General features: G+C 41.0%; 1 protein-coding gene across 1 annotated transcript in view; it reads left to right on the forward strand.

Moving 5' to 3' along the window:
* Window positions 1-11,609, forward strand: part of LCOR (ligand dependent nuclear receptor corepressor) — an 86,418-nt gene extending 74,809 nt beyond the window's left edge. The window contains exon 9 of the mRNA XM_050958116.1: window positions 1,971-11,609. Within this exon, the coding sequence (XP_050814073.1) occupies window positions 1,971-2,940 (970 nt within the window). The 3' untranslated portion in view covers window positions 2,941-11,609. The remainder of the gene's footprint in view (window positions 1-1,970) is intronic.
* Window positions 11,610-18,276: the final 6,667 nt, after the last annotated feature.

Genomic DNA, 18,276 nt, shown 5'->3' on the forward strand with positions numbered 1-18,276 from the left:
AATCTCTCCCAGCAACTCGTGTGTTTCAATTCAGAAAAGATTATTTCAGTCTCTGTTTTCCTATTTTGAAGGCATCAGAAGCCAATATGGCTCTGACCGCCTGCTTCCTTGTTTGTGCTTCAGGATAGCCAGAATACAGCATGTGGAGACTATAGGCCCCAACATCCCATGCTGTGTCCTGGTCAGAGCTATTGGAATCAAGAAGAAGCTTTGCATACTGACGCCTATAGTTTCCTGCACGTTTGTGTTGCAAATGAGGGTGACTGCAGTCTGCATTGTTTAATGCAAATTAGCTCTGTCTCCCTAACAAGCTGCCAATGCTTTCTTAACTTTGAGGCATCTTCAGGGTTGGTTTACTACTAGTTCATTGCTACAGAGCCAGTAGGGAGCACATGTTGCTTATCTGAAGGTCCATCAGAAATAGTAGCTGTATCTTCTTCAGTCCTTTGAGTGATGGATTTTACTCAGAATCCATGTGGACTATTGTTTCCTGATTATAATTTTTAAGGCCTGTCAGATTCTGGAGGGAGATTAGCAGTATACCTTTTAAGCACCATGTGGGTTGCAATTGTCAGCTAAAAGGAAATAACAGAAGAGATATTTAGAGTAAGAACAATCTAAAATGCAACGTTCCAAAAGTATTAGTGCAGCTTTTCTATAGAATTTCCTATCCTTGAATAAGCCATTCTTGCTCTGAACCTGGATGGCTTCACACCACATTAATATCCCAGAGCTTCCAAATGTAATTGCTTCCTCCTGACATGCTTTTGCAGTCTCTTGTTTCAACTAATATCTGTCTTGAATATGAAAAGGTTTTAGGGTTTGTGTATTTGTTTAGCTACTTTATTGTGGACCAGTATTCTAAAAATGACCTTAAATAAGCATTCCTTGCTACAGGAATGCTCTTTGAAAAAAAGCATTTAAAAACAAAAACAAATGTTTTGATTTGATATTCTAAATTAACACATTTATATTTTAAAAACACTGATTTTCCTATCACTGACCCCTGATCTGGACTAAAATTTGTAGAACATGAACCTGAATAACTGTTCTGGAGGTAAGAAAGACCATTTCTTCTAGCCTTGATGTATATCAAACAGAGAATCAGGAACATGTATTTATGCAACAAGTTGTACTCCTTTACCATGATATAACGCAACCCGATATAACATGAATTTGGATACAACGCGGTAAAGCAGTGCTCGGGGGGACGGGGCTGCGCTCTCCGGCGGATCAAAGCAAGTTCGATATAACGCGGTAAGATTTTTTGGCTCCTGAGGACAGCGTTGTATCGAGGTAGAGGTGTATTTAAAAGGAATCGGTGTGGTAAGTCTGGTGTAATGTAGGGTTTTTCTTTGTGATCTGCAATATCCCAGTTCTTACATTTAGTGTTTACTGCAAGTTAAGCAAATTCCTTGGAGTCCTGCTAAGCGTTTTTACATTGAGCAGCTACTCTTGTTTGTGTGTGTTGTAAGCAAACAACTTCCAAGGTTCCTCCAAGTGTAGATACTGCAGGTGGCTGTGGTTTGTGTGTGTTGAATATGTTGCATTTGATATCACTTTTGTATCACTCTTTTATTACTGTACTTGTTTAGCGGTAACGTCACAATAGTAACACAGTCGTGTATAGATCTGTGAAGACTGACTATTACTTTGTAATTTATAATTAAGGTGCTATTTTCAGACGCTTGCGCGCGAAGCCTTTTCTACTCCGAGAATTTGTGAACCCAACCAGAGACCAGGCAGCAGCTTTCATTTTTCTTTGCCCAAAAAGCTTCTCTTTTTTTGCGAACAAGTTTTAAAACTGACTGATGCTGAGACTTAAAAAAAAAAAAAAATAGAGACAAAAATAAATAACACAAAAAGTGATGTTACCCAAGCAAGGCCTTCTAATAAAGGAGTGGCCCCCTCACCCATCCCTCCCTACCTGTGCAAGTCCTGCTCACATCAGTTTCCTTCCATCCAATTAGGCGCCCTGGGAGAGCCAGCCAGCACCATCCAGAGGGACTTCGGAGTGGTGATGGGGTACCTCCAAGAAGCTTGCAAGATGGAACCAGGGAAGCTTATGGCCACTCCACATCTCTTAAAGTTCCACTGGCTCGATCACTACAGATTAGCGAAGAACTGCTGAGCAGAAACCAGTTTTCTACAGCTGCCAGCCATGGGCCATCTGGACTGCAGAATCATGGGCAGCACTTAATATTATCCAGGGAGGCTTCTTGGGCAAAACCACACTATGAATTTAATTTCAGCCGCATGAAATTCAGGGGAAATGGTGCACTCAACAACATCAGTGACCTTCCTTTTCTTACAGAAAACTCTGCCTTTCAAAAAATGGCACTCCATACTAAACAGGATGGGAAAAAGGATGTGAGCCATTCATCTCCTGTGGATTTAAAGATACCACAAGTTCGAGGCATGGACCTTTCATGGGAGTCCCGCACTGGTGACCAGTACAGCTATAGCTCTTTGGTAATGGGTTCACAAACGGAGAGCGTACTTAGTAAAAAGTTAAGGGCTATCCTTCCAAAACAAAACAGGAGAAGTTTGCTGGATGCTGGACCAGATTCCTGGGGCTCAGATGCTGAGCAGTCTACCTCTGGACAGCCATATCCCACCTCTGATCAAGAGGGAGATCCTGGCTCCAAGCAACCTAGGAAGAAAAGAGGGAGATACAGACAGTACAACAGCGAGATACTGGAGGAAGCAATCTCTGTGGTTATGAGTGGGAAAATGAGTGTTTCCAAAGCTCAGAGTATTTATGGGATTCCCCACAGTACACTGGAGTACAAAGTGAAAGAGAGGCTGGGCACTTTGAAAAACCCTCCAAAGAAAAAAATGAAATTAATGAGGTCGGAGGGGCAGGATGTTTCAATAAAGATGGAATTAGAACCCCAGGGAGAGGCAGCACAAAGTGCGAATGAATCAAAAGATGAGTAGGGGTGTTATAGAGTGCCAATTACTTTACGGACTGGGTGAGCACTACTGCATTGTTCAGCTACTACTGAGTGCACCTGACTCCCCTCTGGTTACTGTGATACTTGCTCCTTTGCAGTTTAGCATAAGACTCTTGTGGGCGCAGGTGAAAGGTGTGCTCTGAATATTGCATAGTTGTAAATTTTCTGGCCCAGTATGGCTCAGATCTTTTTTTCTTTCTTTCTTTCTTCCTTTTGCATGTTTCGCTATTGTTCATGGAGAATTGAGTTACCTCACAAAGAATGCAGTAGACTCCTTGCCTGTGGAGCCTGGACTTTTTTTTTTTCCTTCATATTTTCCTTTCAAAACCAAGTCCACTTTGTGAAACTGATTCTTTCTAATGCCAGACATTTTTGAATGAGAATCAAACTATTTTTTATAATAATTTGAAAAGCTTCACAAATTCTTGAGAACTCTTTTTTCCCCCTTCTTGGATCCAGTTGATTGAAGGATTAAACTAACACAAGCTCTTTAGGAATGGCAAATCTCTTGAACTTGGAGATGGGTAATCAATTGGGTCTAATAAGCCTTTTGCCATTTTCTTTCTAAATTAATTTAGGATTAGAAGTCTGCTTAGTGCTCACCCAGAGGGGAGGGATGGGGAAACTTACATACACTACCTTCAGAATACTCTGGTTAACCACTTTGTAACACTACCTTCGCTGTAATTTTGTTTCATATTTTACAAAGGTGAGATTTAGACTCACCTGTTTGAGGATGTAGCCTTATCTCACGGAAGACAAGCTCCTTTTAGTCGGGAGCAGTCAGGGTACACTAAATGATGTATTGGGGTATGCCTCATTTTAACAAAACTATGGTTCTTTGTAACCTGTCACTTTTTACAGACTTGATTCTGAGTTTACTAAACTGCAGTTCCAACAACTAGGTTAAATGACTCTAAACTGGGGAGTGGGGGTACATGTAACAAATTATTGTGATCTTGCGTAAAACAAAACAGTGATCTCATGAACTTTACAACCTCTCTAGTCTGCCCAAATATCCACATTAATGAAGGATCTGTGTTAATGTTCAGGGAAGAAATAAAAACACACAGGTAGCCTGATCTGATTTAGGCTCCACATCATATCTAGCTGTAATACTGTCAGGGTTGAACACCCAGTGAGTATTTCCTTTTTAAATACTACAGTTGCCAGTAGCAGGAAATGTTCTCTCATGTCCTGCATTTCTTTGTTTTACTTTTACCTGGTCTTGATTGATAGTGGTTTAGCACACACTAGTGTTAGCAGTTAAACCTCATATAAACACTCCATAAACCACAAGTCCAATCATTTTTATTATGGTGATTTTTTATCATTATATAGATTCAGGATACGTTTTGTACAATACTCTTGTCTTTGATCATTTCTGCTGGAGTGATCAGTCACCAGATAAAGCTCACTGGACTTATTACAATTTGACAAAATCAGAATTGCTGGTTTTTCAGGTGGAAACAATTTAGTCTTAATTTAAACTTGTGCAAAAGGTTTGTAGGACCGCCATTTCCCCAGTTGCACAACCAAAAGAAGTGTTGGAATTTGTGTGTGAGAGAGCATTAAGCACTGTTATTGATTTAAATTGGATACTAAAAGTTCATGGGAAGATGGCCTCCGTAGCCCCAGGGCTACTGAATGAATTCTGGAGCAGTTAATTCAATTAGCCTTCTTTTGTTTATATATATTTTTTTCCAGCAACCTATGCTGTTCAAAGGTTAGGCACACCATTGCTGTCATTTGAAATATGCACTGCTCGTTCTTGAGATGGGCTGGGCTTTTGGCCCAGCTGTGCTCTGTTTTTGTTTTTCACTTAATGTCAAAACTCAAAAGTCTGGTTCCTCATAGAGATCTAGCTGCCATCTCACCATTTAAAGCAGTTGTAAGCTCAGTAGCAGTATATAAACTCTGCAATATAGTCCAGTTAATCTGGGGATTGCAATAAAAGTGCACTGTTAAATGTGTGATTTCATCTGCTGTTGGAGGTTATAGTGGAAGGTTTGCTGCAAGCTAAAAATGTTACTCTTGCATAGAGTTTTACTGTTCAGAGAGGTTTAACCTTTTGCGGTTTGTCTTTATTTAAGTGGTGTATGAGTTGAGTTTTATTGCAGTGCACATGGAGTGCTCATTTACTCACCTCAATATTTTGTGTGTGTCTGTTTAAGTGGATGACAATCGTGCAGCAGAAGAATGGTGTGCCTACCCTTGAATGCTGCAGTTTAAAAAGAGAACTTGTCTTGCATCAGTTCAGACTGTAGGCTAAGAATTGTAAATAGATAGTGAAAAGTGAAGTACTCTTATTATTTACTTTGGTTAGAAAGTGAATTTTAAAAAACAAACCAAACGCTTATCTTTCTCAGATTAAATGTCCTGAGACCTGAAGATTGTAATATTCATGTCTGCGAAGCTTTTAAACATTACACTTGAGATCTGTGATCATTTAATATTCAGGTAATCTTTCTTTTCTGAGAAGCTTTTGAACAACCATATTTCCTCCAAAGGTCTCTGTTTAAAAAGAAAAAAGGAAAAAAAAAAGTGTAGATTATTTTTTAAGCACTAATTGCATTACATTGGTAACTGCAATATAAAATAGCCATTATCGTTTTGTGAAGCATGGTTGAGATTAGTTAGTGGTCCCTTTTAAAATTTCATGAGCCTCTCAAAAAAATAAAAACAACTAAAAAAAAAGCTGCTGAATATTCAAAAGATATATATTTTACCTTATTGTAGGTTTTGTAAATTTAGTCTGTAATATTCAGGTGCACCTTTTAATGTTAAATTTTGTTTCAAAGTCCCATCTAACGTATTTTCTCTGAGGTGATTGATCACATGACTGGTATCGCTCTAGTGCTGCAGTGATCCACTGATGTTCAATTTCTTTCCTTCACTACATATTCTTTACAGGCGCTTTCAGTGTAGCTATCTTCGTAGTATTTGGGATCATTTAAAATATGTAATTGGAATTAATGTTTGTCCATTAGCATGCTTAATTTTCTGCTGACTAGCAGTTTGCATGGCCAGAATTCCCAGTTGACCATATTTTGGTGTGGGAAGATGTGGTGGTTCACTGCTGTCTTTATAACAAAGACTTTGTTTCTCATGTTATTTCTGATAAGTGGATGCTTATGTTATTTGGCTCAGTTGGACAGGAGATAGGGCTTAGACCTTGTTCCTCCTGGTGCTTTTGTGGGAGCACAATGTTAACTGAACACAGACAAACTGCTACCCTGTGAAAATCAGGGTGTCTGTAGGAGGCGGCCTTTCAGGTATTTTCAGTCACTAGTTTTCTCTTGTTCCCAAGGGTAACCATCAGATATAGTCATTGGATTCAGCAGTATTGTTGTATAGCACACTGATGATGTAGTTTTCACTTAGCTGAAAGAGGCTGATGACAGCAAGAAACTGTGAATCATATCTGTGGCAGTCTCTGAAAACTAGTTTTTCAGTCCAACTATCATGAAGGAGAATCCCTCTCCCTATTCCCATCCTAGAAAAGTAATGTTATATTTTGTGTGTATAAAGTTTTAAGAATCAGTTTTCATATTGTACTGAAGTTTAGATGTTGCTTGGTAAATCTTTGCTGCAGCATATAATGAAGATGTGGTAGGGGTCCTGGTGTGGAGTTAATTATCGTACAGTTCTGATGAGCAAGCCCGACATGTATGAAATGTATCCGTTTTTTATTTGGACCTGTAAAATGTAAAAGTGCTTTTTTAGAACTGTAGTGACCTATTACAAATTATTACCTCACTTTCAGCCCGTTGGATCCTCGTTCCACAATGTAGTAGGCATTCTTATTGTGGCTGTTACACTTGACTCCAGCTATAAAGAATGGAACATTCCAATTATATATTGTAGGGGCATGTAGTATTTGGGCTTATTTTATTTCTGGTCTAGAGAGAAGGTCCTCAGAGCCCCATGCAGTCCATTAAAAGCTCAAGTCACAGCTTTCTTTGGAATCACTCCTTGTTAATTCTGCATTAGTCAGATGAAGTTCCTAAATAGCAACACACAAATTGTGCTCTTCTCACTGGCCCCAGGACCCAAACTTTGACTGGCCCATGCTACCTGCCACTAGACCTGAAGTCCAGCCCTGATATTTCCCATTTCAGAACAGAAATGATTCTTAATAAATGTATATGATTGGTGCCTCTTGCGTGGTAACAAATTCAGCTGCTCAGTCTTGATGTAACTATTATGTACCCTTTTGTTAGTGGGTCTTTCCTGTGTCACATGCCTGAGGACACTCCTGTCACACAAGAGGTAGCTGCACATATACATTTAGATTGTTCAGGAGCAGACAAAGTGACTTTTGCCAGTGGTCCTGAAACAGTTTTTATGGTAGGGGTGCTGAACATGGAAACCATGTATTTGGGCTCTTATCACTACTGCAAGCCAGGGGGTGTGGCTGCACCCCGAAACCCTTAGTTCCAGCGCTTATGGTTTGTGCTGTGTTTCATGGCAGATCTGCATTTAAAAGAGTCTGTAAACATTTCCTTCAGGGGAGTGCTAAAGAGTAGGTTGGCTTCCTAAAGAAATTGTTTAGGGTTTTGTGAAGATAACTGTCAAAATGATCCCCGAGTCCTGGGGTTTACTAAACTCTGTACAAGCCGTAATAACTTATTTGTTCATATCAAATTGTTTTTCAAACTGTACTGAAAAGGATAGTTATACTTGTGTCAGGTGGAGGGCAAATTCCCAAGTCTTTCTCTTCAGTTTCTTTAGGATTAAGTCTCTCTTCTTGGCTGTCTTCGAGTTTTAGGAGTGGTAGATGAATGTGGCCTGTGAGTGAAGGGAATGCTGTGCAATTCCTTTGTCTTACCCAAAATGCAGTGTTACCAGAACTATAACATGGAGCGGTCTTTGTTTTGTTTAAATAAAGACAGACGCTTAATGCTTTGGTTTAAAGATGATGTACACTAGCTGCAAGTCCAAACTGTATGAAGGAGAATTTATTACACTGTACAGAGAGCTTTATTTGTCACAAAATGAGTTTTGTTTTAAATTCTCTGCCAAAACATAGTGGTAACATTGGTATGTTGCCTGCATTTTCATGAGGATCAGGAATATCTATCCTTAATAGAAATTTCAGCAGTGAGATTTATGCTGGTTTAAGTAAACCCACCTTTTTTTCCCCAAATAAGATTATATTGACTAATGCTACTATACAAATTATATCTATCAACTTCTCTTTCTGTGACTAGTTTTGGTACTGTTAAGGTTTCCACTGCTTTCGAATTGTACTGAAAACTTGAAGTTAGATCCTGCAGAATCTTAAACGTATGCACTGTTAGTTAGTTGCAAGTTCATTTGGAACTATCATATATTGTAATCATTATATTTACTCTTTAAGTATGTAATATATAATTGAATTTTTCATCATATCTTGATGATCGCTAAACAGAAATATTGTAGACACAAAAAATGATCCACAGGTACACTACACATATACCAAAAAAACCCACAAGCAGTCACATGCATACATTCCAACATCTGTCTTTCACAGATTCGGGGTTTGACTTAGGCAAAATCTGTGTACCAGTATCACAGCCGTCTTGGTTTTCATGTCCTACAAAATTATACCCATACTCAGGTAATGTCCTGAAAACATTCATTTTAAAATAGCCTTATAGTAGCCTCGTGAAAATTGCCTAACCCAGTTGCAAAATCGATTTCCCCACCCTTTTTACAACAATTAAGGATTTTTTAAAATTCTGTCCAGAAAATTTCATTCTCTTTCTAAAAATATATTTTACTTGTCCATATTGAATGGGTGAGTAGAATTTAGCAAAATTCTTAAGATAATATATTTGCAGATATGTCTGTCTGGGTGAATATGATGATGGCTGGGGTTAGGATACAGACAGATCCATCAGAAGAGAATTTTCTGTGGTCACTGGCCAAATGAAATCAGATCTAGATATTTTATCCGCCCTAAAATAATGAAGACACCACTAGAGTTACTAATACAGTTTATCAAATACTTGGTGCTACATCTCAAATGTTTTTGCAGGTGATATTTTTATGCTTGGTGGACGCAAATACAGTAAACTTTACAGTCATTCTAAAAGCACTTGTCTGACCTATTGTACAATACCGGAAAAGGGATACTTCAGCACTTTTTTGTGTTATAATACTAAAGTCTTAATTTATCTGGTCTTCAGAGTCTTAGATACTGTAAATGTTACAATCTAGGATTATTATTAACCACTTTTCATGTCAGATCACAAGTTCTCTTGAGATATTAATCTGTCTTTAAATAATCCTACTACAATATTTTATAATGTTCAGGCAACTTCTAAATGTACATGCTTGATATTTTAACAAATCATTTCCACAGATCATTTCAGGGCTTGAGATTTGGAATCTGGGGTAATGGAGAGGGAGGAGGGAAATTTCCCAAAACGAAAAATCATTTTAAACCATTTGTGTAGTGTTTAGTTTGAAAAATATATCACTAGAAAAATGGGTAGGGATTCGTTCTCCCTTACACCTTCAGGGAATGAGCAGTGTTTAGAATCTTTTGGCTGAAATTCAAGCCTTTTTACCATGTAAATTTTTAATATAAACTCACTAACATGATTTTTACGTCTGAGGACTGAAAGTGGATCTTAATGTTTAAGTTGTGGAATGGTCTATTTCTTAAATGAAGGAGGAACATTTTAAAAAAACTAACTAGGTTAGAATACCAGCATTTGTGTGCTTAAGGAATTTTAGTATGTAATAGCAAAGTATTTGATTAAAAATCTAATCTTGAATTGCTAGTCTGTAATTAGGTGCATTCTAATTTAGCAGTTGACTATTCTTTACTTATTGATATGTGATGGGCTTTTTGCAAATAGAAACCTTTATCTGAGTCCCATGTGTTGCTTGTACTGATGGGATGTATGCTTACAGCAGCTTACTGCTGTTTTAAAAAATGTATCAAATATGTTTGGAGTGTTTGCTCATAACTCTTTCTAACCTTCACTTGTTAAATTGTCAGACGTTGGTATTTGATCAGTCCGCAATGTAAGTTAAACTAATGTTCTTAGGAATCCAGCTTGTACACACTGTTTAAAAACCCTCAGGGACAGTTTACACACTATCCTCACTCAATTCAGGTACTTGTACTCTATTCTTAAACCTAGCAGTGACTTGTATTTTGTTTTGCTTTTCTTTTGACGTGCTGATAGCACATCTTTGATGAATGTCAACTTAAAACTCAGTTCAGGTATCCAGGTATAACTCAGCCAAACGGATTTTAAAGCTGCATATTACTCTCCAGCACACAGTGCCTCAGACACTTATAGTGGCATTCTGTATATTCAGTTACTACTGAGCAGATCGCATGGGGGTTCCTGTTAACAATGTATTGTAAGAAATTTCTCTCTATATTATATAATATGTATTATATTCTATACATATATATTATATATGTAATCTTAGACATATGTATTTTAAAATGCCACTACTAGCCAGTGCAGCTAAAGTAAAATACATTCCCAGCTGCTTCTGTAAACTCTGCAGAAGCATTTCCTTAATGTGGCTCTTGCTGCTCTTTCACCATAACTACTTCTAAATTCAAGCACCGGCCCTTGGGTGTCTGACCTCTACATTCTAGTTATGCAATGTCTTTAGAGAATTCTGTGCACTGGCCACTGTGATGGAAACCAGCGGGCCAGAAGTGCTTTGAGTTTATTAGTAATTGTTCTGCCAAAGTCGGTGTTGTATGACAAGCATGTAAACCTGTCAGATAATCAGCAGAGGTACAAGTCTATAATAGTCTGTCTAATCACTACCGCATAATTGGAAAGACTAAGCCCCTGACAGGTGTTTCTTTTCTAATGCTGAGCACTAACTCAGAATGTGTCGGCACTTAACAGCTGTAGTGATGGGCCTGTCTGCTGTATCTGCACCGGGGGGGGGGGGGGGGTGGAATTTTAAGAAAAAAATCTGCTTCTCTGCACCTGTAGTAATCTGTCTGCAGTTGCAAGTCAGCAACACCTCTGCTTTATTATTTGATACTTTACATCTGAAAAGAGTTCTCTTTCTATTTATGTGACCCGTCGTCTTTGACGAGTATGGAAAATGGCATTTCTCTCTGACTTCTAGAAGTTCAAGTGTCATGGGAAAAAAAACAGGAACCCCCCCTTTACTCTTATGGACCTCATTTCAATATACTGTTTACAGTTTGACGGAATTGTATAATTTAATAGTTCTCTTGTACTGTAGTTTATATTTATTTACAGATTTTTTGTACTGTGTGATTTGAACTTTTGTTCCTTGCTATGATCAACGTTTATGTAGTAGAGCACTTATGATCACAAATTAAGGGTTTTGGTTTGATTGCACTACATTAATTTTTTTTAATGCAGTTCTGATTTTTTGACTGGACTAAATAAGCTGTGTCTTAATGTATGTGATAAGTACTTTTAAATTTTTAATTCATGTGGTCCATTTATTTTTTTTGCATTGTATGTCAGAAGCGCTAATTCTCTTGTTGTGCATGTGTAAGATTTAAAGGCTCCATTGTATTATTTGACCATGTCATTTTGGAAACACATTCCCAGCTGTAATGTTGTGTATGGTAGTTTTCACTGGATGCTAGACTTTTCAAAACCACTATTCTTCTAATAAATTTTGTTGTGAAAAACTTTCAAAGGGTTGTAATTCTGTTGTTTCTAGTGTGTATTTAAAAGTATCACAATTACAACCTATGATGTTGTAAAATGTAAATTAACAAGAAGAAAGAGATGCAGAGGGGAAATCAAAATGTAAAGTAAATAAATACTGGTCGAGGGATCAAGGTTTGGAGTCTCCATCTGTTTTCAGTAGTAAATAGGATTCCTGATGATACCTTTTTAGCAGTTGAGTAGAGGATGCATGTGAAAGCTGAAATGCAATCTTGCAGGAATGTCTATTCCCATGATCTCCCTTATTCTAACTAGCTCTCCCGCATGGGTCATCTTAATTTTCTTTCGTTGTAAATAATTTATCTAGTGAAGGGAGAGAGTAGTCTCTTTGCAAAATGATGCAGCTGTGCTTATTGAGGATTTACTAATGAATTAGGAGCAGACACCATGGTCGTAAATGCCTAGCTATAAATACCTGTTTTCTGCTTGTGTGGTTTGACGTGGCTTGTGTACAGTTATGCAGTGGTGCTGATGTGTCTTTGTTGTGTCACTGGATTGCTTGTCAGATGGAATTGGACCAAGAGAATTGTGGTTTGCTGGACGATTTGCTGTGCAGAAGTCAGCGTTAGTGTTGCTCTCATCCTCTGAGCAGATATTGCTCCATAGAAGAAGAATGTCAACAACTCTGATTAATACACGGAAAGCTTCCAATAACAGTAACTGTGTGCTCGCGGGCATCTTGCTCCATTTGGTCCTGAGTAACATTCAATATAGTGGCACCCTGCTTCAGCTGTTCCTGACTTTAGACCCAAATTTACCTTCTTTTACCCATACGTCGTGTGTCCCAATTTTAATGTTATACATTATTGATATTGGAAATGCTCCCTCGTGAAAAGTAGGTTACTGCACAAGTTGTACAAAGAGGTGGAACCCACATAATTTCAAGCTGTTTCTGCTAAAATTCCTTATTTGGACCTAGATTGGTTGAAGGCAACAGATAGTAGGAATCTCCCTGTTGCGGAGAAATTCTGTTAGTGCTATGGAAAATGTGATGTCCTGCATTTGTTTTCTGCCCCTTATCAACCAGAAGTTTCTTATTTATAGTTCATGCTAGCTAAACTTGGATACATGAGGGCCCACATTTGGTAACTTTGCATTCAATTCACAGTTAAAAATCCTGGAAAAGGATCTGCTAAAATGTGCACAATAGCCTGCCCTCAATGTTTTACTAACCCTGGTACTATGAAGTAACAGAATTCTCTGTATGTATAAATATCTCCTGTCTGTGTGTTCCATTCTATGCATCCGAAAAAGTGAGCTGTAGCTCACGAAAGCTCATGCTGAAATAAATTTGTTAGTCTCTAAGATGCCACAAGTACTCCTGTTCTTTTTGAGAAAATGCAAAGGTTATTTGACCATGTTAGACTAGCAGTTACTTTCCAAATAATCCTTTCACAATAAAATCAAAGTGCTTTTGATTGGAGGTGACACTTCATTTCAAGCCAGCAATCAGCCTCTTTATATTTATATAATTTAGAAGTATCAGTTTCTCTGTGCCTTGAAAACTAATATTTTCCATATCTTTATGCATGACTAGAGCACCCAGCACTGTAAAATGTAGGTGTCCGGCCTTTTAAAGGTGATACGTATGTCCCCTTTTTGGGTTCTTTAAAATGTGTAAAGGGTTGAAAGGTTTTCATCATTTTTTTAATTAAATAAACTTTTCTGCTGTAGGACTATCAGGAATGTCAAGCCTTGTTTTGCTGGAGAACACACTGGGAGTCTCAGAGATGTGGATTGAGAGGTTTTGTAGCCTTTAATTAAGAGTGAGGTGTAGACTCTTTAATGAAGGCTATTTATTATTATTAATGTACTTATACAACAACAGTGACCAAAGTATGCCAGGCACTTAGTAAAACTTAGGCAGACACCATCTATGCCCTAAACTGGTTATATTGTAAAACTACAAGAGGAGAATACAAAGCATATTAAATAAATGGCCAACTCCCAGTGGCCTCTGTACCTAGCTATATTTAACCAACTCCTTTCATGCAGGCATCATGCTAGAAATGGGTCATCAGGAGCAGGGCTTTGGAGCTGTGCTCCAGCTCCGCTCCAGCTCCAGACAAAAACCTGCAGCTCCACTGCTCTGGAGCTGCTCCGGGCTCTGCTCCAAAGCTCTGTTCAGGAGGAAGTTAGGCCCTGTTCACCCAGGTACTTAAGTATTTGGCTCCCTTTAACCCATTAAGTTCAAAGGGAGCACTCTGTGTGTGTTAGCACATGCCTAAGGTTGGGTACCTTGCTAAACTGTGGCACTAATGAGCAGAGAGGAGCAGCCCCCAGACAAGCTGAGGAATGGCATTTTATGCTCCGAGGGGCAGCATGTAAGAAAGTGCAGCGATGATTTGGGAGAAGTGGGCAATGTTTTGAGACAAACAAAAGGAAGTATTTCTTCACGCAACGCACAGTCAACCTGTGGAACTCCTTGCCAGAGGATGTTGTGAAGGCCAAGATTATAACAGGGTTCATAAAAGAACTAGATACATTCCTGGAGGGTAGGTCCATCAGTGGCTATTAGTAGGGCCCTACCAAATCCATAGCCATGAAAAATGCATCACGGACCTTGAAATCTGGTCTTTGGTGTGCTTTTACCCTATACTATTCAGATTTAACAGGGGAGACCAGCATTTCTCAAATTGGGGGCCTGACCCAAAAGGGAGTTGGGTTACAAGGTTATTTTAGGGGGGGTCATGGTATTGCCACCCTTCCTTCTGTCCTGCCTTCAGAGCTGGGTGGCTGGAGAGCGATGGCTGCTGGCCAGGTACTGAGCTCTGAAGGCAGCACCCCGCCAGCAGCAGCACAGAAGTAAGTGTGTCAATGCCATACCAGGCCACCCTGACCTCTGTGCTGCTGTCTACAGAGCTGGGCGGCTGGAGAGTGGCAGCTGCTGACTGAGGGCCCAGCTCGGCAGGCAGCTGCACAGAAGCAAGGGTGGCCATGCCATACCAGGCCATCCTTCTTTCTGCGCTGCTGCTGGCGGCAGCTCTGCCTTCAGAGCTGGGCTCCTGGCCAGCAGCCACCACTCTCCAGCCAACCAGCTCCAAAGGCAGCGCCACCGCCAGCAGCAGCACAGAAGTAAGGGTGACAATACCGCAACCCTCCCTGCAATAACCTTCCAAACCCCTCCTTTTTGGGTCAGGCCACCTACAATTGCAACATTGAAATTTCAGATATAAATAGCTGAAATCATGAAATATATGATTTTTAAAATCCTATGACTGTGAAATTGACTAAAATGGGCCATAACTTTGGTAGGGCCCTAGCTATTAGCCAGGATGGGCAGGGATGGTGTCTCTAGCCTCTGTTTGCCAGAAGCTGGGAATGGGCATGGGATGGATCACTTGATGATTCCCTGTTCTGTTCACTCCCTCTGGGGCACCTGGCATTGGCCACTGTCGGCAGACAGGACACCTGGCTAGATGGACCTTTCCTCTGAGCCAGTCTGGCAGTTCTTACGGTGCCTGGGCAGTGCCAGATCACGCACTGATGCTGGGGCACTTCGCACTGCGGAACCCAGGCCAAGTGCCTGGCAGTCTGGGGCTAGTGGTTGTGCAGCCTCCATGAGCAGCTGCTTAAGACGAAAGTCCTTCGTAGTGCGTGGTTTGAAGGCCTTACAGATCTTGCAGCGCTCGGCCTGATGAACCTCTCCCAGACACCGGAGACAGGAGTCATGGGGGTCGCTCTTAGGCATAGACTTGTGGCACGTGGTGAAACCCTGGGCTTGCAGCATGCCCTGCAGCACAAGGCTGGTGCTGGAGCTAGCTTCCAGACACCTGCATACAATGGTATGTCACTATCGAAGAACAACTCTAACTTGAAGACTGAATAGCTAAGGGCTCGTGAGTGAGCGAGAGAGAACGTTTCCACACCGTCACGGATGGTAAGAAGGAACTGAAGGGGGTTTGCGCCAGCAGGGTTCTATATATGCCACTATAAGAGCCCCCCTCTAGGGGGCTCCCCTGCATTCCCGACAGGAGCTGCTAAGGGGAAAAGTTGCCGACGTCCGTGCGCGCAACGCACACACACCTAATTGGGATGGATGTGAACAATCACTTGAAGAAGAATGGAGCCTTCCAGCTGCTGCCATTGCAGGGTGGCGAGGGATGCTGCAGCTGCAGCTGGCGAGGGCGGATACGTGAGGTAGGGCGAAGTATGTGGCTCCTTCAAGGCGAATCCAAGAAAGTTGAAATGGATGCAGTGGAAAAGGAGGAGGGATTAAAACTGAGGAGTGACATCTTTTCAGCTAACAGTTTCCCCCAGCATTTCAAGTAAAGAGGTGTTAGGCTGACAGAGGAACTGGAACAAGGCCTGGTATTAAACAGTCTGACTCAAAATCACTTCTCTCAAGCTGGTGTCCAAACGTCAGAACTAAGGCTTCGTTTTAGTCACGGGTATTTTGAGTAAAAGTCATGAACAGGTCAAAGGCAGTAAACAAAAATTCACAGCCCGTGACTTGTCCATGACTTTTACTAAAAATGCCTGTGACTAAAACTTGGGTGGGGGGCCTCTGGGTGCTGGGGGAGGTGGCCCGGGCCCCCTGCTGGTGCTGGGGTGTGTGTGGGGGGTGCTGGGGAGTGGGACCCTGCAGATGCTGGAGTGGTGTGTGGCCCAGAACCTATGCGGGGGGCATGGCCTGGGCCCCCCGCTGATGGGGGTGGGGGGGACCAGGATGTGGTGCATGGCCCGGGACTCCTGCATGTGCTGAGTGGGGGGCTGGCAGGGGCTCCCTACTCAGCTCTGTGTCCCTGCAGCGCCTAGGCCGCTGAGGGGCCGGGGCAGAGCGTGCTGCTCACCCACCACAAGCACCGCCTGCACGGCTCCCATTGGCAGGAACCACAGCCAATGGGAGCTGCGGCGGTGGCCTGCGGATGCGGGCAGCATGCGGAGCCCCCTGGCTCCTCCACCGCCTCGGAGCTTCAGGGCCATGGCAGTGGGAGCTGGGGAGCCCCCAACCCCGAGGTAAGTGCTCCCCCGCACTTCCCAACCCCCTCCCCCCTAGCCCTGAGCCCCCATCCCACACACCCAAACTGCTGCTGCTGGCCCAGGGGCTGCCAGAGTTGAGCAGCCCCTGAACTAGCACTGGCTGCTGTAGAAGTCACGGAAAGTCACAGACTCACAGCCTTAGTCATAACCTTACCAAGTTCTCTGTTGTCCATAGTCTTACACGAAAAAATTGAGTCGACAAGACCTGAATTTCTAGTATTGGAGAATAGCATCTCACCCTTTTATTCTGAAGGAACAAAGGAAAAATTCTAACTTTTTGAAGCTGCCTTTGTCCATAACAAAGCATCAGAAAAGTGCAAACTCTATTTTCCTTCTTTGCAGGCCTACTTCAGCTTGATAGAAATTTTATAGGGATACTCAGTACACAGGAGCATTTGATGAAATAAAAATCACTAGCAGTGTTCCACTAAAATGATTTCTTCAATCTCTTAGAATTTCCTTTTCTTCCCTATTTCCCCATGTGCTGTTCAAAAAGTCTCTAGGGTGCTTACTTTATAAGTGTCTGTTCTCCCCTAGCTGGACTCTTCTTCTTTCTTGGGGAACAATTTTGAAAATAACTTTTTAAAAGCAAAGAATTATTAAACAGGTTTATGGAAGGTGACAGGACTTGGCATTCAAGCTACTGATAGTTTTACCCATCTCAAGGAATTGGCACTAAAACATTTCTTCAGCTCAAGCAATTACATTAAAAATAGCAAAAGGACGTGATAGCTCTTGAAAAAATACATAAAGCACAGCAGTTGTTCCCAAAAATTAAAGGTGAGAGTTGGTGTCTGAAGTGCAGAGAATGTTTAGCGGCATAGAGGATTTCAGTTGGGTTGCTTTTTCTAGCCTCCCGGAATCAACAACACAGACAAACTGAAGAAAATGTTGAACACATTTTTTTCAAAGCTAAGTTACATAAATGCCATTTCCTCAAAGTTCAAAGATTGTGGGCATTAAAATGCAGCTCTGCATCTTCCCAAAGGACTGGCCAGAGTCTCAGTGACTGGACTGCCTTAATTTGTTTCAGAATGAAATCTCTGGATTCTGAAGCTGCCTTTTTTGAAAGAATTGCTTTCTCTCTAAACCCAGAGCATTAATGCTTTACTTCAGCAATGCCGAGCAGTTCATGAAGGAGGTTTTGACATTAATTGTTAAATTTTAATAGTGGGTTGTGTGAGGAGAGGATTGAGTCTGTCAGATGCAGGTCAGCCAGCCATTTTCTCCTGTGACTAATGCACGTGCGATGCAGTTTTAAGATGTGGTGCTTGTGTATCTGATGAATTCTCCTGCTAGGAACCTTGTTGTAACCTGAATCTAAAATGCTTCTGTACAGGATCAAATAATGCAACTGTAGTTTAGAATCCTGATGGGTTTTTCTTTGGCTGCACAATAAAACAGAAATGGTGACAATGTTCTTGAATTTAGTGTCTCTCTGCCCTCTGTAATTTAGCTATACATTGAATTTTTATTTGTTACTTATACTGTTCTTCCAAGGGGAGTGCATGGTGAGGTTTTCCTATCACACTGATTGGAAATATTGTCCTGTACAATCCAGCAGCAACTTTACAGTTGTTATATCCACTAACAAAACCCCACTATGGTGCTTGATAGAATGGTGACAGTGGAAGAGGCAGGTGAGACAGTTA

This window comes from Gopherus flavomarginatus, chromosome 6, assembly GCF_025201925.1.
Source record: "Gopherus flavomarginatus isolate rGopFla2 chromosome 6, rGopFla2.mat.asm, whole genome shotgun sequence".
NCBI lineage: Eukaryota > Metazoa > Chordata > Testudines > Testudinidae > Gopherus > Gopherus flavomarginatus.